Below are 24,806 nucleotides of genomic sequence, written 5' to 3'. Positions count from 1 at the left end.
TGCCACAAAATAGTCTCTTCTTTTAAATCAAACTGAAAGGTCCCAGTTGACCCCAACCATAAAAAACCGAGCCCAGGGGCAATTTAATCATGTCTCCTGGTTAACAAAAAACTGAGTCAAAAAATCCTAGTTCCTAACAGGAATCTTCCCTATGGACCCTGCGGTTAGTAAAACAATGCTTTTCCTGGTCCTGCACAAGGTTTTCCCAGCCATGTTGCTATACCAGGGACCACAGAAAGGATTGTAAAATCCTGTTCTAGGGACAACAGTAAGGATTGTAAAATCAATAAAGTTTTCAGTTTCTTACTTTCTACATATAAGAGCTACTCCTTGGTTGGCTTTACAACCAAACGTAAAATGTATTGTTAACCCCCATTTTCTTATTAACTAAAAAGATATTAGTTAACTTCTCTACCTACCTTTCATTATTTTAGACTAAATAGTATTGGCCCGAATACTTGCTTTAACTAGAATAGAAATGATCTCTCTTCAGTTGTTTGTTATTCATAGTGGGTTAACCGTTCTTTATTTCTCACATTACGCCTCTGATATTCAACCTCAATCTATCCATTTTCGGACTTTAGAAGCTATCAGCCAAAGATGAGGATTATGTGCTCTCTCTATGGCCTATCCTTACTTGTAAAATGAAAATTTAATATGCATAAAATAGTCGGGGTAATTTTCTATGTGTCAGAAATTCCATTTTTTACTAAAGGACTATCTGCTACTTTTCTGAACCAAATTGTCTTGATTTACTATTAAATTGCCTCTGCCAATTATGTATGATAATAACATTTCACTACTAGAGATTTAAATAATGATGTTTATGTTGCTATAGGGATGTTGTGATACTGAATGTTAGAAAAAAAAATCATTACAGAAATTAAGACATCAAAATGCTTGCCAATAAAGTTTTCATTCATCATCACTGAATATTTTCCTGTCCCATAAAAGCCAACTATAAAAAATTTAAATGCAGTTCTATATTGAATCAGTAGGAATATGGCAGAATTTTGGCTCTGGAATCTCTTCTCATCTTATTATTCAATGGTATATGTTATTTAATATTTATTATGATGTTATGAAAAATACTAAAAATAACATAGGAAATAATGTTTTCTGTAGTTCAAGTAATTTGGACTTATATAATCAACTGGCAGTTAATAAAGAGAACTATACAATGAGTTAACAAATAATCTATAAATGTACCCTTGTTGGTCACTTTATGAATATACTTATTTAACTATATTTCTTTAAAGAAAAAATTGAATAATTATATATCCTGTTATATTGTTTGTATCTATATCCATAATATAGCTGCTTCTTGAGAAAGAGAATATATAGATATAGATATATATAGATATCTATCTATATATATCTATATCTATATATATATATCTATATATATATATCTATATATATATATATATTTTTTTTTTTTCCCCCTCCAGAAAGTCCATAGTGGAGGGACTACATATTGAGAAACCTGGATTTCAGTCTTGGCTCTCTCTCTCACTAGCTATGTGATGGTTGAACTTCGCTTAACTCTTGGGTTTTCACATTCCTGATTTGTAAGCAGACATTGGATCAGATGATATATAAAGTCCTGTCCACCTTAAAGATTCTACAATTCTATGAAATGTAATTTCAAGATGTGTCTAAAGCCTTTACCCTGCATAGATAAAATTCACAAGAATCAGCTCTCTTTTTTCTTTCACTTGGATCAAAGGTGACTAAAACTGATAAAAGCAATTTGTTCAATTCTTCTTCATGACAAGGCATTCCATCAACTCTGGCCTGGATGCCTATCAAATACAACTTCTAATTTAACAGTTCACCAGTTACATTCTTTTTTTTTTTTTTAAAGATTTTATTTATTTATTTGACAGAGATAGAGACAGCCAGAGAGAGAGGGAACACAAGCAGGGGGAGTGGGAGAGGAAGAAGCAGGCTCACAGCGGAAGAGCCTGATGTGGGGCTCGATCCCATAACGCCAGGATCACGCCCTGAGCTGAAGGCAGACGCTTCACCGCTGTGCCACCCAGGCGCCCCACCAGTTACATTCTTAACTATCATGAAGTGCTCATGAATGAAAATTTTGTTATAGTTCATTCCACCCCATCTCTGTTTATCATTTTAATCCTAATAGTATATATGGGGCTTACAAGTATTGTCCTATAGTATGTGAACTAATTTATATAAATATTTCTAATAACACATTTGAAGGAATGCATTCAGCCAAGCTTTCTATGAGTCTTTCCGAAATATGAATGATTAAGTTTGTTCCCCCAGATGCTCATAGTTGACTTTATTCTCTACCACAGAAAACAACTAAGATAGCTCAATGATGATATTTATAATATTAATCTATCTAAACAGCAAACAGAGATACACAAGATAGGGAAATTGTGCTCTTCATTATGTCGTTTCATGCAATCAATTTACAAAAACTACTAAAATGTAAGATATCATTATGATGGAGAATAATATGTTATTTTTTAAAACCATAAATATCATTGCTAACAAAGTGGAAATGAATAAGTGTTATGTGAATTACATCTATAAATTCTGACAAAATTATTCTAATGCAATCTTTTGTATTGCTTCAAAAGGACAATCTTCTATAAAAATGTTTTCCAATGAACTCTGCCTGAGATGTTTTTGAATTTTCTGATCAAAGATTAAAAAAACTATTTTGCATGTGAAAAAATAAAGGCACTGCAAAGATCTTGTATTCTGGTGTAACTGCCCTAGATAACAAATATATATATATCTTTTCTTCTTATTTTCTTTTTTGTGTGTGCTGAAACCTGGTACCGAAAAAATATATACCTTTTAAAATAAATACAAGCAGCATAATTTTACTAGTCTTTAAAGTAGATTGTAATGGTTGTGTTAAATCATGTATTTTTCCAAGAGGCTTTTTTAAATCAATGGTAATTAGAGAAAAACAAAGCTTAGCATATATTTGAAAACTGTTCATCTAGAAGTATATAGTACCCAACAGAAGGTATTGTGAAAGGCAATTCCAAGCCATTTGTTTATTACAGTATAAAAATTCAATACATCAGAGTACCATGTAAGTCTATTTCTATGAGAGTTTCTCCTACTACAGAGTATTCTTACCACCATTAAGAGAATGATGTTAAGTCACTGTGTAAGTTTTTCCAAGCATTTTCCACTTCAAGTTATACTATAATTTGTAATAAATATTCTTTTTTATGGGTTTGTGTTCATTCAAATGAATAGTTGACAATTGGAATAAGAAAATGGACCTCTTTTTAAAAGTCTGTGTTCAGATGTTATGGTGGTTATGACAGAAAGATAAATGTGAAGGAGAAAATGGAGGAAGGGAAAAAGTAAAATATATGCATCAGGGCTAAGAAAAAATAAAACTCAAGAGCAAAACAAAAAAAAAACAAAAGCATTTTCCCCCACCTGGCACCAAATTTCACTTAAGAAGAGAAATGTTTTAGATTAGAAAAATACCTTGACTAACTGCTTAGAGTTGAAAAGATAAAATTCAAGGGGCATAAATTTTATGAAGAGAGTAAAACACACAGCAAAATTCAATTCAATAATATTTTCTTAAAGATTTCTTTGTATTCATGAGGGATACTAATGGTTAATTTTCTCATATTGAAATGTATCTGTATGTCTTTGTTATCCAGGATATGTGGGCTTCATCGAAAAGATAAATAATATTTCACCCAAAGCCTCCCTCTTCCATCTTCAGCGCCAGCAGCAAAAAGTAGAATCCTTCTCACTTTTTAACTCACTCCTCTTCCTCTTTCTTCTGCTGCATCTCTCACTAACTCTTCTGCATTCTTGTTCCAATTTTAAGGGCCAATGTGGTTAGATCAGGCCCACCGGAACTAATACAAGATCATCTCCCTAATTTAAGGTCACCTGATGAAGAGCATTTAATTCCATCTGTAAAATCCCTTCGCCATGTAACATTCACATATATTCACAGGCTCTGGAGATTAAGGCATAGGCATCTTGAAGGGGGGCAGCGTGGGAAAGCATAATTCTGACTACCAAACCTAAATTTATGACACTTAGTTGTTCATCACTGATAATATTCTAAATATAAGTTACTCAAATTCTACCAAACTTTTGCATAATCTCTAAGTAATCTGAAGTACAATTTATGCTTATATTCTGAAATAGCAAAGAAGACCACTGAAGGTATGTTTTCATTATTTTTTACTGACACAAGTTCACTTCAATTTGTATTTAATAAAACCTTGTGGTTGAGATATGAGAACCATTCTGAAAAAGTGCAGTGAGATGGAAAACTGTCTTTCTGAACTTTCTCCTATGCTAAAAAAAAATTCACAGTATAGTTCAAACAGGTAGGAATTGTTACAATCTCTGAAAGCATGCAATGAATTTAATTTAATCTTTACAAAATAACTTGACTAGAAAACACAGTTCAGAAGGCCATGCTGAACAATGAATTTCATTTATAGCAAAATAAAATGGCTAAGAGTACAACTATTATCTCTACTTCATACACTACACTGATGTTATGATTTTATGTAACTCCATTTTTCTGCCTAGTACTGAATGCAATTTTAAAGTTGTCAGAGTCAAAAATACTTCAGAATACAAATAATCCATATGAAATATAGCTTATATCACATTGAATCTCAAATTGATAGTTTTCCTTCTAATTTTTTTACAGATATGCAATCTTATTTTTTATTATAGTCAATTAAGAAAGATTAGTCAAACTTCAATGTCACTACAATTATCAGGATTATGAATCGCATAAATGGAACTGCTGTGACGTTATCAAGATAGAAATCATATAAAAAAGTATTTTTGCAAGGTGACTTCAATATACAGCAACCTGTTCTCTTTTTTGGCACATATACATATTATGATGCATCTTATAAGTACTTGTGTGAATTCCTTTTTAAAATATAGACATGTATACCAAATCTACAACTTTGTTTATCAATATTGATCTTTAAAAATAAAACTAAATTCATACTGCACATTTCTAGAAAGATTACTTTGCTAACTGCGTGAAATGTGTATATCATAAAGTTCAACTAGTCTAGAAACATTTTGGCAGTAATGAGTAGCTCACAATATAGTAGTCCCTCCACTTATCTGTGGGGCGTACATTCCAAAACCCCCAATGGATGCCTGAAACCACAGATAGTACCAAGCCTTATATATATCATGTTTTTCCTATACATACATACATACATACATACATACATACGATAAAGTTTAATTTATAAATTTGGCACAGTAAGAGATTAACAATAATAACTAATAGTAAAATAGAAAAATATACTTAATAAAAGTTAATGTAATCTTCCTCTCTCCCTCTCTCTCTCTCTCTCTATCTCTATCCCAGAATATATTAAAGAGAGAGGAAAACCAAGAAACAGACTTTTAACTATAGAGAACAAACTGATGGTTACCAGAGGGGAGATGGGGGGTGTAGGTTAACTAGACGATGGGGATTAAGGAGGGCACTAGTTGTGATGAGCTCCAGGTGTTGTGTATAAGTGTCGAACCACTAAATTGTAAACCTGAAACTAATATTACACTGTGTGTTAACTAACTGGGATTTAAATAAAAACATATATATATATATACATATATATATACACATACACACAGTACACACACGCACACGTATATATAATTGTACTGTACTTACACTAATTCTTCTTGTGATGATGTAAGATGATAAAATGCCTATGTGATGAGGTAAAGTAAGAAGAATAGTGTGCATGATGACATAACGTTAGGTTACTACTGGCCTTCTGACTATATGTCAGAAAGAAGACCGTCTGTTTCCCAACCACAGTTGACAGAAGGTAACTGAAATCATGAAAAGGGAAACCACAGATGGGAGGCAGGGACTACTGTACCACCATAATGAGTAAGGATAGACTATCAACTCTAAAAATGATAGGGTTACTAAACAGCTGGAAATATCTCCGAAACAACAGTAACAATGAATTTAGTGACTGTCAGGTTTAATATGCAAACTCTAGAAATGAAAAGAATATATACAGATCTTCCTTGACTTACAATGGGTTTATACCCTGATAAACCCATCTAAGTTGAAAATATTGGTTAAGTTACAAATGCATTTAATAAACCTAGCCTATGAACATCAGAGCTTAGCTAGCCTACCTTAAATGTGCTCTGAACACTTTCATTAGCCTACAGTTGGGTAAAATCATCTTACACAAAGCTTATTTTACAAAAGTGTTATTATCTCACATAATTTATTGAATACTGTACTGAAAGCGAAAAACACAATGGCTGCATGGAAACAAAATGGTTGCAAGAATATCAGTTGTTTACCCTCGTGATCACATAGCTGAATGGGAGCTGTGGCTGCTGCCACTGCCCAGCATCAGAAGACAGTTTCCTAAGGCATATCGTTAGCCCAGGAAAAGATCAAAATTCAAAATTCAAAATACGGCTTCTATCAAATGGCTATCATTTTCACACATTGTAAAGTCAAAAAATCATAAGTCAAACCATCATAAGTCAGGGATATTCTCTATATACTTTTCCGATCATGGAAAATTTCTGAAAGAATTAAAGTAGGCAAGACTGAATAAAACTTCAGTCCAGGGCATGCACCGAAAGAGCGAGAAGTATGCAGGATAGAACTGGGGAGAGGGGGGCACCGGCAAGAGTTGTTATCCGAGGTACCTGAGCAAGAACAATTAAGCATTACCACTTACCTCTCCCAAGAAGCCACATAAGTCTCTGTCTTGTGTTCAGCCAGGGACATGTATGGACAGGTAGCTGGACCAGAGAGAATAAGTGGAAAAGCAGGGACAGAGACATAAGGGAAGTGTCTCAGAGGGCTAGTGAAGTACAGTATGTGAAGACCAAATGTTAAAGTACCCCCATTTATTGTTACATTTTAGCTATATTTTCTTCTTACTGAAAACAGTTCAGAGAGCAAGCCCTAATAGCAGCAGCTCCATCCCCCGGCCCTGGTGGGATATACCAACACAGACATTCTAGAGTCTAACAATTGTGTGACCATGTGTTCTAGTTTTCCCAGGACTTTGTTCTATGCCTATAATTCTCAATCCCATTCAATTTAGCATTTATTTTGAAAACAACAGCCAAATTTGCATGATGCATTTTATAAACTCTCTGTCTAGCAAGGAATCTCAACTACAAAGATGAGCACAAAAATCAAGTACTGACAAACATTTAAAGAAAGACAACTCAATTAAAGGGATATTTTTTAAACCCAAGAAACGGGGTGCCTGGGTGGCACAGCAGTTAAGCGTCTGCCTTCGGCTCAGGGCGTGATCCCGGCGTTCTGGGATCGAGCCCCACGTCAGGCTCCTCCGCTATGAGCCTGCTTCTTCCTCTCCCACTCCCCCTGCTTGTGTTCCCTCTCTCGCTGGCTGTCTCTATCTCTGTCAAATAAATAAATAAAATCTTTAAAAAAAAATAAAATAAAATCAAAGAAACAAAATAAAGGATCATTCAGAATCATAGTTTTAAATCAGAATATTTAATGTCCTAAAACAGGTAAGCTAACACATATAAAATGTTAGAAAATGTGGGATATAATAAAAACAGACATTTATGAAAAATGAAAGTAGATATAGAAATCATTTCTCAGATCATAGAACAAAACTATAAATACAAGGCTTGAAAGCAGAATGAAAGCTTTTGCAGATGGGTGAGCTGGAAAATGGGTCAAAGTATACTCCAAGAACTCACAACAAAGACATAAAGAGAAGATACTAAAATGAAAAGTTATCTAGAAGTGCCAACTTCAGCTAGTAAATAAATAAATAAATAAATAAATAAATAAATAAATAAAATATAAAGAAGGCTGGGGAGAACTATGAAAAGAAATAATTACTGGGAGTTTCTGAGAATGAGAGAAAAGCATATGAGCTCAGACAGAGGGTTCAGCTAGATCCAAGCAGAACAAATATAATAAACAAGCAAACAAATAAAACACTCATATCTATTCAAGTTAATGAAAATTAAAGACAAAAAAAATTCCTGAATGATTGCAACAAACGGGAAAAATTCCATTGACAAAAGAATGCTCAGTACGAGTATGAGATACAAGAAGACCACTAAATATGAAAAACATGGAGATCTCAGAAACAGGTAAAGAAGACAGATAAACTAAAAAGGCATGACAATTTGAGGACTGAATTGTCAGCAGTGACCATGAAGTCAGTAGTATGACTCTTTAAAGTGCTAAGGAAATTAGATATCAAATAGAATGATACAGCCAGCAAAGTAATATTACAAGAATAAGGATGGCATTAAGACATTTTTATATTTTTTAAGTTAATTTGTTCAATATTAAGCTCCTGATAGTCTCTCCAAAATCAACACCTTTTAGATTTGTCTCCATCTAAGTTAATGGAAATCTCCCCTGATAGTTGCTTGGCCCTAAACCTCTAAGTCACTGTTGGCTTATCTTTTTCTCATAGCCTCCATCAGAACCAATGGCATATCCTATCAGCTTCGCCTTCAAAAAATACCTGGACTGTGACACCACCCTGACAGCCAGCACGCTGCTCTAAGCCACCATCATCTCTCACTGGTACAGCAATAGACTATTAATTGCTTCTTCTCTTGCTCCCCTCCAGGCTATAATGTACAGAGTAAACTTGTTAAAACAAATCATATCAATAGTCCATTCAAGACCCTCTAATAGCCTTTGATCTCACCACGAAGCTCGACCTACCAAGCCAAGTATCATCTGGATATACATTACATCTCTGGGCACACCTACTATATCTCCAAGTAATCCTTTCTGCGAGAGCCTTACTGGCCTCCTTGCTGTTATCTTGAACTTGCCAGGCCCTCTTGTAGAATCCGTTCCCTTTGTCTGCAATGCTTTTTCATTAGATACCTTCACGTTCTCTCAGTTCTTTCTGGTCTTGATTCCAAATTCACCTTCCCAGTAAGACTTCCTTTATCCTATCTAAAATTTTATATTACATTTTTCTGCTTTATTTATTCTGCTACAGAATGTAAGACAGAACATAACTATATAGGGGTGCCTGGGTGGCTCAGCGGGTTAAGCGTCTGCCTTCAGCTCAGGTCATGATCCCAGGGTCCTGGGGTCAAGTCGCACATCAGCTCCCTGCTCAGCAGGAAGCCTGACTCTCCCTCTGCCTGCCACTCTCCCTACTTGTTCTTTCTCTCTCTCTGGCAAATAAATAAATAAAATCTTTTTTAAAAAAGAACATAACTATATATTTTATCATGCTATTATCTGTCTTCCTCCCTAGAATTTTAGTTCTATGAGTGCAGGGATTTTTGTATGTATTATTTAATGTCCAGTACACAGTATGGACTGATTTGAATGAATAAATGAAAGTATTTATCACTAAAGTCTGTAACTAAAGGAATTTCTAAAAGATACACTTCAAGAAGAAGAAAAACGACCCTAGGAGGAATGTCTGAACTTTAGAAAGGAAATGAAAAAATAATAGATATGTGTGAATCTGAATAGCAATTTATTGCAGAAGACAATCTGTAAGGTTAAAGAAAACAAAGCTAAAGCATTGTTCAGGAAAGCAAAGATCTTGATGAAATATAAACGCTATTAAGTGTGCATATAGCAACACCAAGGGTATTTACTAAAAATAAGAGTATATAGGTTCCAAACCAGTAGAGCAAACAGATGAAATAGGGTGGTGGTAAAGGATGGTGGGGAGGCCCTGAGTCATTTTGTTTAAAAAGGCAAGAAATAAAGAAATACAGAAAAGTAGAAAACAATAGAAAATAGAGATTTCTTAACCTGGTTATAAAAAAAAAAATCCACCTATTCCTGAATATGTTAGTAACAAAGGAGACCCACTAAAAACACATAGTCAGAGAATAGTTGAAAGTAAAAGAATGAACAGTGATATGCCAGACCAATTCTAACAACAACAACAACACAAGGCTGATATAGCTAGAAAGTATGAGTAGAGATAAAGACGGGTATTATAATATGATAAAATGTTCAGTTCAACAGAAGGCTATAATACGTAGTCACCTGTAATCGTATTGATTCAAAAATTAAGTTAAATTAAACAGACCATGAAGAGTAATTGTAAAACACATCATTATAGTGGGGTTTTTTGGACATAACACTCAAAGTAACTAATACATTAAGCAAGATAGAGAAGATATGAAAAATTCAATTAATAAGCTTGATCTAGCTGACATCGATAGTATTATATGCAACCACTGACAAATACACATTTTCAAGTGTAAGTGAAATATTTACTAAATACTAATTAGGCTGTAAAACAAGTCTTAAGAGAGAAAGAGAAAGACAGGGCATACAAGACAGGCAAAGGGGGCAGAGGGAGAAGGAGAGAGTCTCAAGCAGACTCCCCACTGAGCACGGAGCCTGACTTGGATCTCCATCCCATGACTCATGAGACCATGACCTGTACTGAAACTAAGAGTCAGATGCTTAACTGACTGAGCCACCCAGGTACCCCTGTGATACATTCTTATGTCGAGAACAAACTAATGATTGCCACCTGAAGCAACATGGTTTATAGGCCACAAATTATAAGGTTGAGTGAAAGAAGCCATACACAAAACACACCTTATTACTCAATTTACACAAGTTGAAAATAGTGAAAATAAGCCAATGGTGACAGAAGCCAGAATAATGGTTAGTGACTAGGACAGAGTTAGGGGACGGGTTAAGAATGCTTATGATGTTCTGTTTCTCCATTTGATAATGGTTACATGGGCAGTTCAATTTATAAAAATGCACTGAGATATAAACTAATAATTTGTGTACTTTTCTACAATATTTTTAATGTAATACTTTTTTATCAGTAGGCAAGGCCACAAGGTTTCATTGTCTCCTGGAGATATAAATTTGTTATTTCCATTATTGTTTTGTAATATATTTATAATAAAAATTACATGATACCCAAAATGGGTAGACATGGACACACTGAACCCATGTTGGTATAATTTAGCTTTATGTATAAAAAGTAGACTTTTAAAAAATATTTTTAATACTGTAACATTTCTTAGAATTCCACATTTCATTACATTTCCTTAAAATGCAAATCATTCTGTAGTGAAGAAAAACAGCACATATAATCTTAAACTCAGAAATGAAAACTTTTAACAACATGGAATAATGTTTTAAAGGAATTGTAATGTATTCAGGTAACCAATGCTGACTCTTCAAAGTAAGGTACAAAAAAATCAATTTTTATGACTTGATATCTATTGCAATTAGAGAGCAATGCCAAGTCACTGACAGACTAATGGGTTTCAAAATATTTCAAAAAGAACAAGGAAATTGTTAAGTGTTTTAACTGAAATGCAGTTATAATAAGTATAAGAAATTAGATAATATAATCTTTCTGTAAAGCTACCATATAAAACTATCATAACATGTTGAATTTCAATAAATTTACAGCATTGTCTAGATACGTTTTATATAACTTTATATAATAATCCTACATTGAACTATTTTTAAAATTTATTATATTTTCTATTATAAAAAGAGTTGTTTTTCTGTGTTCCAAGTCTCTGAATTCTAACTTAATTTTAGAACAGTTGTGTAGCATTTCCAAAGAGGATTGGCTCTACAAAAGTAGACATGAATTGCTTGAAAAGAATATTATATCTGACTGAAACACATTTTTCATGTATTCAACTGCAACAATATCCTACATGGAAATGATTAAACTTGAAGTAGATACTAGGTTTTCTAATTCGTGAGGTATAAAATTAACAGTTGCAAAATCATAATTTCTGACCACAAAGATTGTAATAATTACATATAAAAAGTAGAACCACTTCAAGAATATCACAATCTTCAGTTTTCCTATCTCCCTCTATTCCCTTAACCTTGCCTTCTTGTTATTTAGTTAATAACATTTTACACTTTGATTCTAATTTCTATGATTATATTCCCTGGGCTTAGAAGAAACATTCCCTCTCCAACAAACACACACATTTCTACACTTTACTACCATTCAACCCGGTCAAGAAAAACTATCTTCCTCCTTCCCTTCCCATCTTTCCTTCCTTTCTTTCTAATCCTCTCCCCCTATCCTAATGCTAAATATCACATTATTGTCAATACAATCTTTTCATGCTGGAGTGGTATATCAAAGACTAACACAACCTGTGCCTGGTGCGGTTAGACTTCTTTCAACCAACAATATAGAAACTATGATGAATATGTAACCAGACATGAACCTAGAGTAGTAGTCTGGCCAGTGACACAGTTGGGTGTTACTCAGAATTAAAATTATAACAGAATAAAGATTGTATTAACCCTTCCCCCAATTTCTTTTTTCTTTCTCCCTTAAGATTCACTTCCTCATAGTATATACTGGGGAACAAAGTATGAAGATTGTTTCATTCTTTTTTACATTCTCCACAGCAGTGGGCCCTTCATCCACTCCCAGGCTAATAGGGGCTAGGGACAGGGAGAGGCAATAGAGAGCTATTGTTTACTAAGTATAGAGTTTCAATTTTACAAGATGAAAAGAATTCTGAGTATGGATGGTGTTAATGGTTGCAGAACATTGTGAATGTATTTAATACCACTGAACTGCACACTTAACAATGGTTAAGAGGATCAGGGTGCCTGGGTGGTACAGTCAGTTAATCCTCAGACTCTTGGTTTCAGCTTAGGTCATGATCTCCACGTTGTGGGATCAGGCCCCACATCCGGCTCTGTGTTCTGCATGGAATCAGCTTGAAATTCTCTCTCCCTCTCCCTTTGCCCATCCCACTCATGCTCTCTCGCTCTTTCTCACAAATAAATAAGTAAATATTTTTTTTAAATGGTTAATGAGGCACCTGGGTGCATCAGTTGGTTAAGCGTCAGACTCTTGGTTTGGATTCAGGTCATGATCTCAGGGTCCTGAGATTGAGCCCTGGGGTGGGCTCCACACTCAGCACGGAGTCTGTTTCTCTCCTTCTGCCCCTCCCCCCACCCACAAACACTCTCCCTTTAAAATGAATGAATGAATGAACAAATAAAATCTTATAAATAAATAAATATTTAAAAATGGTTAAGATGATCAATTTCATGTTATGTGTATTTTACCACACACAAAAAAAGAACTTAGAAACCAGTATACCAACAGATAGTGTTCTAATCCATTAAAAAGAGTACAGTTAAATCCCCACGTGACATCAGTATCATCCCATCCTTTTCAGCCTTTAACTCTAGAGATTATGCTTCTTTTTTTCTCAAGACCTAGGTCTTTGAGGTCATTCACTCCTAATAAAAACAAGTTCCATCAATAACAAAAATCTGAAAAAAAATAATAAAAATCTGACCTGAGGTGAAGACTTGATGAATCAAGGATTTTTGTTGTGAGGTTTTGTTTTGTTTTGGGATTTTTGTTTTGTTTTGTGAGGGGGTATGTGGCTGGTTTCGTTTTTCATACAAAGAGAAATGTCTTTGCAACCTCTTTATCTGTTCTTTTAGCTTCCTCAAAGGTGAAAAGTATAGCAGATCAGTAACAAGCTGATCACTAAGAAGGCACAATTGTGTAATTTTTGGCTTATTTTCCCTAAGTTCTTCATATATCATTAAGTCTTTCTCTTTAATCACAAGAAAGTTTGATACTTGTTGCCTCAAAACATAACTACATTTGAACCAAGACAATTTCTGAGTTTTACTGATTTCTTTGCCCTATTCTTAAATAACATTATATGAGCTAATTCACACTAAAGAAACATGCACTGCAGTAGAAAACACTATGATTTTTCATCCTCAAATAATATTCCATTGACTTCTGTGTATTATGTCAAATAGTCTATCATTAGCAGTTTATTTCCAATGTCTTTCTATAATATAGATATTACTGTACTTAGCTTTTTATTTCCTTCCATTGATTTAATTTGAAGAAAATAATATAATTCAAATTTTTACCAATCTTGGACTTTCACTCTCAAATAATATTAATTCACCCATTTGCCAATAAATTTGTATGTGATTTTGGAAACAATTGTGATGTAGGGAACACTAATAATTAATTTTTATTATAATTATCTGTAGACATTTTTCTCCCTTGCTGATATGAGATTTGAGGACAAGGATTAAGTAGTACTCCTTTATTCATAGAAGTGCCTGAAACATAGTATGTGCTCAAAAAGTATTTTTTATAAAGAATGAATGAATGAACAAAAAAATGAACCATCTGGGTCTTATTCCTGTTTATACTATTTTCTAACTGTGTTAAAACAAGCAAATTTTTTCTTTTCCTTTTCTAATTATATGATTTTCCACTTTCTCCCTTATAAAGACAGCGATCATTAACTCATAACCTAGTTGTGAAAATCCAGTAATATATGTGAAATGCTTTGAAAACTTAAAACTTTCATTTAAAATACAACATGTCGATTTTAATCATTAACTTACCTAAATAGAATGATTTTCCTCTGTCTATAATGTTCTCTCCCACTTTCTTACATGATTTCAGAACATGGATCATCTTATTACATTACCCTATCAAATATTTCTTAGATAGTTTAATATTACTGTTAATAGCCTTTCTAATCCTGGACTTAGACTTACTCTTTATTCAATTTCAATTGTAGGCATGAATACATCTTCAACTCATTAATTACATAGACTATCAACTTCCTATTCTTGGACCACATCACCTTTGAGACTATACTGAAGCCTTGTCCTGCCTAACCAGTCCAATTATTCCATATTTTTACTTAGCACTAACTTTATCTGCCTTCATTTGTCTTTCTCTACTTGGAAATTGTTCTGATTACCTACTACAGCATAAAAATCTACCCCTCAATACCAGTGGCTTCAACAACAACCATTATTTATTTTGCTCAAAAATCTGCACTTCAGTCATGACTCGGAGGAAAAGGTTCATCTCAGCTTTACAGGGTGACAGCTGGGGCAGCCTGACTGGGGACTGGAGGTTCTGCTTCTACTTCCACTCACTTACAAGGCTGGCTAGTCCATGCTGGATGTTGGCTGTGAGCTAGGCCTGCGGGCCTATTTCCTCTTCATGGACCTCTCCCTGGCTGCACTGGTAGGATTGCTACTTTCAAGAGTAGGCATTCTGAGAGGACCATCCAGGGGTGCATGAAGTTTTTATGATTTAGCCTCAACAGTCACACAGCAACTCTTCTGCCACACTCTATAGAAGCAACACCAAAGGTTCACCAGGTTCACCAGGGAACTGGAAATAAACTCCAGTACTCAATGAAAGCAGTGTCAATTCTGCACTGTGTGAAGAACATATAGGATGAACTATATTGTGGCAAAAACTTTGGAAAACCCAATCTTCCATAGTCCGTTCTCTGGCTACATTTCACATCTCCCATATGTAAAATACAAGCAAACCTACCATGAAGACTCCCAAATTTCATCCTATTGTGGCATTCTGGTTCAGATGTGGATGAAACTCCTCTGATTTAGTACAACCCTTTGAATACCATTCTTCTCAATCTAAAGGCCTTCAACTAAAGAGACAACTTACTGCCCCACAGATAGCCTACAGACTAATGGTAGAACAGACAAAAGATAAAAGCTATCAACACAGCTATTCAAAGGGAGAAAAACAGAAAGAATATAGTAGTCATAGGCTCATGGCATTTCAAATTCAGCAGAAAACATGTTGCCAGTTCCTAGATTAGGGTCCAGTTCTAATTCCTAGGAGTTGTTCAGTATGTTTCATGATTCCATCCTGTGGGTTTCTGGTTCTGTTGTCTTAAGTCATTCTTTTTCCATGAAAAGTAGCCCATGTTTGCAACGAGGTGGCTTTTCAGCCAACTTCCTACCTACAGAAATCTGAAAGTCCAAAGGCCTCTTTTTATTTTATTTAGTTCCAAGCTAATATAATTATTTTTTAAATGTATGGACTCTTTGTTTTATCCATTTATAATTCACTCCATTATATAAAGTTCTACCCACAAAATGTTTGAGATAAGCTCTCCTCTATGTATTGTCTATATAAAATACATATATCATATATCATCAATTATTCTTTACACCTTTATACCATTTTCTACTTTAAGGCTATAACTCTATATCAGACTTTGATTCTATTATCCTTTATGTTCTAAAATATTGTGTACCAGTTCTTTCCTACCCGTGCCCTCTGCATACTTATTCTCTCCTCCTCAAATGAAGTTTTTCCCATAGTCTTCAAGATTCTTTAGCATTCAAAAACTGAATAACTCCAAAAACTCAATATACTATGCATAGATAATTCTGCCTATAATATATGCCTATTAATAAATATGAGGGGCACCTGGGTGGCTCAGTCAGTTAAGCCTCTGTCTTCAGCTCAAGTCATGATCTCAGGGTCCTGGGATCAAGCCCTAAGTCAGGCTCCCTGCTCAGCTCTCTCAAATAAATAAATAAATAAATAAATCTTTAAAATAAATATGATCATTTGCAAATTATGTATAAATTATTAGAATTTACTTGAAATATATATAAAATGCCCAATGAAACAAAATTGAGATTGAAACTAATAAAATTAGTTCATTTTCAATAATAACATTTCCATCATTTTTTTTTGAGTGGGGAGGGGCAGAGGAAGAGGGAGAGAATGAGAATCTCAAGCAGGCCCCACACTCAGCATGGAATCTGACTCAGGTCAGTCAACTGACTGAACCACCCATCTATCATTTTAAATAAAGATATAGAATCAACAAATCCTCAAAACTGATCTGATCTATTTTTGCCTATACTCAGAATCACCTTGCATTTTAACATCTCAAAAGCATTTCTGAAAGCTATAGAAAAACAACAACAACAATTATGTATTTACTGCATTAGGTTAACAGCAAGAGGGATAAACTGCATTTTGATAAACTCTATAGCATTTCTGAGGCTATAATATTACAAGCCACTGAGAAAATAGAATAAATAATTAGTTTTCACACTACACTGATTTTTATATCAAAGGTATTACTTATGTTTATTGAAAAAGTGAACAAAACTAGCTACATGGTATCTGTTCAATTAACTTCCAAGATAAATTATATTTGTTTCCTGAAATAAATTCCTGTGGGAATGTGATGCAGAAATCACAATGTTATTTTCATGAGAAATGATCTATATTTTCTATACAGAGTAAGTCTCAGTACTTCTAATGTTCGGCCTTCAAATATTATTTTATATGCCACACATGCTGTGGAATCATCCATTCATTTAAATATTTGATTTTAATAAAAATTATGCTTTCAACTTCAATTGTTTTTCTTCACTTAAAAATCTTAAAATAATTTTTACTTACTATAAAGAAATGTACATTCACTTAGAGGAAACAACTAAAAACTGAAAAGCAAAGCAAAATCTTTAACAAATCTGGGGCGCCTGGGTAGCACAGCGGTTAAGCGTCTGCCTTCGGCTCAGGGCGTGATCCCGCTGTAATGGGATCGAGCCCCACATCAGGCTCCTCCGCTATGAGCCTGCTTCTTCCTCTCCCACTCCCCCTGCTTGTGTTCCCTCTCTCGCTGGCTGTCTCTATCTCTGTCGAATAAATAAATAAAATCTTTTAAAAAAAAAAATCTTTAACAAATCAAAGGAGGTTACTTATATATTATTTTCTCAATGAGGCCTTCTCTGATACAATCTTCGAAACTATGCTCAACCCACTCTGAACTCCCGGTCTTCCTTCTCTCTCTTACTTTTCTTCCTAGCATTTGTAACCACCTGGTATTCATTCTTTTTTCTTTCTTCTTTTCTCTCTTTCTTTATTTTTTCCTTGCTTTCTTTTATCTATCAATCTATTGATCTATTTCTTTTATTCCATTAAATGTCTAATCCATTAAATGTCTCATACCTCAGATTAAGCTCTATGAAACAACAATGTCTATATTTTGTTCAAGGCCCTGGAATAGTGGTGAATACAAATGAGATTCTCAGTGCATATTTGTTAAATGACTAATCAAATAAATCTTATCTTGTCACCAGGTTTAAATATATATACCATGTTAAAATTTTTCATAGGATTCTATCCATTTGATGTATGAGAATGAACTAATCCCCATTCTTCTTTCATTTAGTACATTTTAAATTTTTCATTACTAGTATTCTTTGGTGAATTTCCTTGATGCTTAAATTCGGGGCTTATCATTAATTGTTTCCCTAGGGTAATCTCAGAAGTAGGATTTTGGGGTTAAATGGCATATATATTTGAAACATTCTGCCAGCCTGCCCTTGAGAATCACTGGTATCAACTTATACTTCCACCACATTGTATAAGAGCCCCCAGTTTTCCACACTTCATATTTTCATTCATCTTCTTTTTAAATTTGCTGAGTATTTCCCTCCTCTAAATGTCCAAAACCAGGTCAATATGAGCAATAAAGTAATGTTTAAGCCCTCTTCCACTTAACAAAAAATTTTACTTTACCTGAGCTGGATCAATCACAAAATCATTTACATATCTATGAATTAAAACTTGGTGCAATAAGAGTAGATTGCTTTATAATGTGATGCACCTCATTTAATAATCTCTTCATTAAATTTTTCTAATGTGTTTTCATTGGTTACACAACATTTAATGGTCTAAACTATACTGATTGCAAAAGTACTATTTCCCTCTTTAATTTAGACTAATGAAAATGAGTTTAATCTTTCTTAAATATATGCAAAGACTTCATTTATGAATAAAACAAAACTACTTCCATGCTGTTAATAAAAGCTCTAAACAATTTGAAATAAATATATCACCATAAAATGTTGAGTGATTGAATGAATGCCCTATAAGTTGATAAATCCCATAAGACTATTATTCATTTATCAACCAAACTCCTAACTCATATCATTTGCAACCTCATTTTTTAACACTTTAACTACAAATGTAAAATATCCAGTAATCAATTTTAATATGCCAATTACTCTATTTATAGGTATAAAGATAACAATATACATGTTAAGTTTTATAAGGCAAACTACTGAATTTTTAGTAATGTCATGACTCAAGGAATGGATATGCTTATCATGCTCTATAAATTGATTTCATTTTATAGTTTCATTTATGTGTATATGTATATACACACATAACAACATAAAATAATTTTATCTGACTTATAAAATATTTGATGTATAGCCCCAAAAGATCCTTCCCATTAGTATTAAGGTAAAATAAAATTATCAATGTTTAAACGACAAAAAATAGGATTTAAAAAATATTTTTTCAAGTTTTTATTTAAATTCAAGTTAGTTAACATACAATGTAATATTAGTTTTAGGTGTACAATTTTATGATTCAACACTTACATACAGCACCCGGGGCTCATCATGACAGGTGCACTCCTTAATCCCCATACCTATTTAACTCATCCCCCACCCATCTTCCCTCTGGTAACCATCAATTTGTTCTCTATAGTTAAAAGTCTGTTTCTTGGTTTGAGTCTTTCTTTTTTTCCCCTATGATCATTGTTTCTTAAACTCCACATATGAGTGAAATCATATGATATTTGCCTTTCTCTGACTGGCTCATTTCACTTAACACAATACTCTCTAGCTCCATTTACATCCATTGCAAATAGCAAGATATCATTCTTTTTTATGGCTAATGTTCCACTGTGTGTGTATGTGTGTGTGTGTGTGTGTGTGTGCGTGTGTGTGTATCACAACTTCTTTATCCATTCATCAGTCAATGGACATTTGGGCTCTTTCCATAATTTGGTAGTTGCAGATAACATTGCTATAAACATCAGGGTGCATGTATCCCTTCGAATTAGCATTTTTGTATTCTTCAGGTAAATACCTAGTAATGCAATTGCTGGATTGTAAGGTAGTTCTGTTTTTTACTTTTTGAGGACTCTCCATACCTATTTTCCAGAGTGGCTGCATCAGTCTGCATTCCCACTAATAGTGTAAAAGGGTTCCCCTTTCTCCACATCCTTACCAACACCTGTTGTTTCCTGAAAAAAACACTTCTCTCTTAATTTAATTCTGAGATATGATATGAAAGGATATCATTCATAGGATAAAAACTGACACACAGCATATAATCAACAGAACTATTATCCCTGTATCTTTTGATTATATAACAATGATTTTTTTAAATCACAAGACTTAACATATTAAGTTAGATGGTATTAAGAATTATAAACAGAAATGGACTATTCTCATTTTAGAGCAGAAAACCATATTACTATGTATATACTAAAAAGAATCAATAATTCTTTGTCATATTCATTAATAAAAAACCTAGCCTAAGTAAAAATCAATGAGAAATGAGGAATCTATTTAGAGAGTTGATAATATCACACCTGAATATCTCTTCCTTGATTGGATCAGTGTAAGAGAATTAGGACAAATGGAAATTATTTTCAATTACCAAATGAAGCATGGATATTAATTGAATTGGCCCTGGTCACCTATTGAATCTATATTCGAGACATGTTTTGAATGGTATACCTTAAATAGTAGATTAAATTTAAAAGAATGAATAATTCTAATTACTACAATATCTGCACATGTCAGAGGAAATCAAATTTTATACATCATAGTATCAGGTAGTACCTTCAGAAATCCATTTTTTCTAATGTATTTATTATAGATGCATGTGGGTTTTCTGCTATCATTTCTTTGAATTATAGACTACTTTTAAGATGCAGGATGGCAAACCATGGGTTATTAGTTTAACCAGTGTGATAAACTTTCTGCTTAGCAAGCTGGCTACTCTACAGTTGTGTAGTGACTTTGACAGTCACTATGTCTTTGACTTCCAAATAGTAACTATCTTCATAATGAAGATATTCCTCTCTCCCAAATTCTTTCAGAAGCTAGTGTTGGCTTGACAAGAAGAACAAATATGTTTCATATTATAATAAGATTTTATACTTCTAAGGAGCGTCAGAGCTTCTGAAAATGACTTTGAAATACACTCTTATTAATCTTTAGTATTCTCATGAGAGCCAAGTAGGTGGCAAATATTTTCTGAATTTTGTAAAACAGAAACTAATAAAACAATTAGTGAATTTCCTTGCCCTAGGCGAAATACTGAAACAATGAAAAGTCACAGTGCCAATCCTGACATCTAACTGAAACTCCTATACCTTCCAACTACAGTAATTTTTACGGAGAGAACAGTAAAGGCAGAGAGAAAAAATAATCTTCAGAAAATATGAAGTTCAACATAATTTACTTCAAGAGACCCTGAAATGAATATTTATTTATTATTTGATTGTGCTCGGTGACGGTGACCATGATAGTACCAGAACTTCAAAAGAACTAATTTCCCTGCATCGCTTCTGGGTGACCACATATTGAGTGTGGTCAGGGACACACCAAAGGGGTTTGAATTCTACTTGATAACAAAGCTAAAACCTGACAAAATCAGCAATGGTACAGTAACTCAAGAGAAGAAAAAGAAAATAAGAAAAGTTAAAATTTTGACTTACAACAGACCTTTAAGGTGGCAATATACTTGATTCTTGAAAGACAATGAAAAACAAAGCAAGCCTCTATGGATCACAGGCTCTCTGAGTATTCTCATTTGCTGACGGGTTTTTCATCAGAAACCCTTGAACGAGTTTCTCCATCCTGTTTCATTTTTTTCTCTTCATATTCTCATAAAGAGTCATTACAACAGTTTGGTTGTTCAGTGGCAATACATTTCAAAATCACTGTTGAAACTATGGTTCCTATTTTCTATCTAGTTTTCCTGTGTGAAATAACACTTAACTGATTTATCCTCATTACTAAGGAAAGTTATTGCGTTCATTTTTAGTCTAAGAACACTATTTCTAGCAGCTGAACTAATTCCAATTTTAAAAATCAAAATTGCTTTTAGAATTTTAACCCCCTCAAATAAATGCTTATCTTTTTACATGGATGTTTTCTTGATACTTGAGAAAAATTAAAATAATTCCATGAGAATAACATGATGTGTGTCTTGTATATGATTGATCTTACAAACCACAGTAAAGTGCCTTTCTCTTCTAACACTTCTAGCATATTAAGAATTTAGGTTTTTCCCTAAGAGGAAATGACTTTACTAGCTTTAAGTTAAAACTCGTAAGATGGTCTTTGGTAAAATTAAGAGACATAAAACTCCAAACAGATCTTACAGTTGAAAAAAAAATCGAAAATCTTTCACTGATAAGCAGATATCTTTTTTGTCTTGTATGTTTAAAAGAGGCATGGTAAATATAAAGGAATGTTTATAATTGTCTATCTTAATAATGGAAACCTTAGATTTTTTTCCCCATAGCTTTAAAACAACAGTCTGTACTTACCTGGTCCATCAGTCATTTTCTCTAGGCATCGAGGAGTTGTGCTAAGAAAGGAGGCATGTTTCAGTTTAGCCACAAAACTACGAGGCGGCATGTATTTATGTTGAACTTGGGACATCTCATATGATTTTTGAACATCATAGCTGCCAGGTGCTGGAATATCCTAAAAGAATTTCAATGGATGAGCATTAACATGTCTTACATGGAAAATACCTAAAAATATGTAGCACAGATGTACACACTAAGCAATGGTGTAAGAAGAAAAATATGAAAATTCTCCTAATCATTTAAAAAAAAGAAATTTAAAAGAATATCCCTAAATTTATACCCTCCTAATGAAACTGTAAATTTGTCAAAATTTAAGATAAAATAAATAGAATTATGAAATTTAGATTCATATTCTTAAAAAAATAGCTTTCATAATATAGATCAAACTCTCAGTTTCAAATTTCATAATGAAAATCAAATTTCATACAGGAATGAGAGTAATTATTTGCTTTCATAAGCAGCAACACTATCTCCGCTATACTGTTCTATGTGAGCACACTTTACTTATTCTACAACTGAGACTGCTTATTTCATTTTTAATAGATTCCAATTAAGTTGAAAGGCTTTCCCTTTCATCATTTATGGCTGTTTATATGCTCTACAGTTATATTAACATTTTTCATCAACATAAACCACATGGAAATTAATAACTATAATAATAATTCTAAACTCAATTAAATATAAAATATATATTTGTTGTACAATTAATGCTTGTAAACTATTAGCTAATTATTTCAATGAAAAAAATTTTAACTCATTTTCCTCAAATTATTTTAAAATGTAACATATTCTATGTCTCATATCTGTTCATCTCTATTATATATAAAAGCCAAACTTTTCAAGTTTTAATGATTTTCTAGTAGGCAAGGACACTCTTGTGGCTAACAGTGTAGACTCTAGCTCTAGACTTCTTGGGTTTCAAGTATCTGCTCCTTACTTTTTTAGGGACCCTAGGCAAGCCACTTAAACTCCATGACTCTTAGTTTTCTCACTTGTAAGTGGAGAAAATAATAGTATTTATATCATATATCATAGGGTTGTTATAAGAATTAAATGAGTTAAACAAGTAAAATATTTAGATTGATACCTAAGTCCATAAAAGCATTAGATAATCTTACTATTCCACAAAAGTTAATTTCAATGCAAAAAACAATACTGAACTTCAGGGTTTGGGTTAATAGGGAAGTATTTCAATGTTTCAAGTAAGTTAAACAAATTTGGATACTGAAAAATCATACTTTTAAAGTCCACCTAGGAGCCATACGTTCTCTTGCTTCTCACGCCCTTATTATCTCCTTCAAGCATATGCCAACAACATTATCTTCCACTGGCAAAGAATCATTAAATATGGTAAGGGTACGAGGGGAGGAGATTCCTACGTGAGACCCCACATATCTGGTTTAAGTGCGGTGTCAAACACCAAATGCCACATTCTGTAAGTCAGCTAAAATTGTCAGCAGTTGTTTTCGTCTTGCCTGCGTCAACAGAATATTTAGTAAAGGTACGCTGAATATAAGCAATAACAGTAGTAGCTTCAAAGATAACTTCTGGATCTTTTGGGCTGCTTCTGTGGTATGTGAAAGGAAAATGGAAGACAGTACCAAAGCACAAAGAAATCTTGAGTGCACACAATATATTCAGAGTGTTTAGGAAAACTCTGCAAAGATCTTGATTGTACTTACTATACATTTTAGTGTTTTTATGTGAAGCTATTATAGTTATTGCCTCCTTAACACCCTGCCTGGTGTCACCACCTACTCTTTTTTCCAATGCCTAGCCTATATATGATTGATGGCTTTGGCTGCTGCCACACAGCCAAATGCCTTTTTTTTTTAATGCCTTGAAGCAAAGATAAGAAACTTCATCAGTGATCAGTTTTCTTAAAATAGTGTGTTCCCACCGAGGAAAATTCATCAAACTACTTATCCTAAATTTCTATAGATTTGCCATGTCCTCCACCAAGTGAAGATACACTACCCTCGTTCATGGTCATCTCTTCCTATAGCAGGTCCATGCACCTCTGAAAACAGATTCCCTGCTTCTGTCCTTTATCAATGTTTCTAAGCTCTTCTTACTCATCTTCAATTCTCATTTTGTCTGAGCAAGAGATTGATATTTCAAGTCAATTTCTAGGCAAATGGTTACTAAGACAAATCTGAAACACTGTTTAAAAGCATTAGTTTAAACAATACTTATAGATGGTACTCTAAACACGATTTCAGGAAAAAATAGTATGTATAGGTAAGACCATCAAATCTCTGTGGGTGATTCTTTATATATCACGGAAAATAGGAAAGGCACATGATGAGTGGATATGATAGACATTTCTCATGCCTTTTTTTTTTTAACCTGGTTATTTGTATTCTATTCCTGTGTTTGGAAAATTCCACATACTTTCCAGCAGTATCTGAGATCTGGCACAAAAACTAAAAATGCCTGATTCACATCCTCCTGGTCAAATTTTTTAGCTAGAACATGAATCTAGGTCATAGGCTTAAATGACAGCCTTTGAACTGGCAGCCAGGTATTCAAAGAAATACAGA

General features: G+C 33.6%; 1 protein-coding gene across 1 annotated transcript in view; it reads right to left on the bottom strand.

The window, feature by feature from the left end:
• STPG2 (sperm tail PG-rich repeat containing 2) overlaps positions 1–24,806 on the bottom strand; it is a 298,036-nt gene that overhangs the window by 54,303 nt on the left and 218,927 nt on the right. Inside the window, exon 9 of the mRNA XM_040625315.1 lies at positions 22,219–22,378. Coding sequence (XP_040481249.1) covers positions 22,219–22,378 — 160 coding nt within the window. The remainder of the gene's footprint in view (positions 1–22,218; positions 22,379–24,806) is intronic.

Source organism: Ursus maritimus, unplaced genomic scaffold (genome assembly GCF_017311325.1).
Source record: "Ursus maritimus isolate PB19 unplaced genomic scaffold, ASM1731132v1 scaffold_8, whole genome shotgun sequence".
Lineage (NCBI taxonomy): Eukaryota > Metazoa > Chordata > Mammalia > Carnivora > Ursidae > Ursus > Ursus maritimus.
The sequence above is the reverse complement of the archived record's forward strand: the minus strand, read 5'-3'. Positions and strand labels throughout refer to the sequence as shown.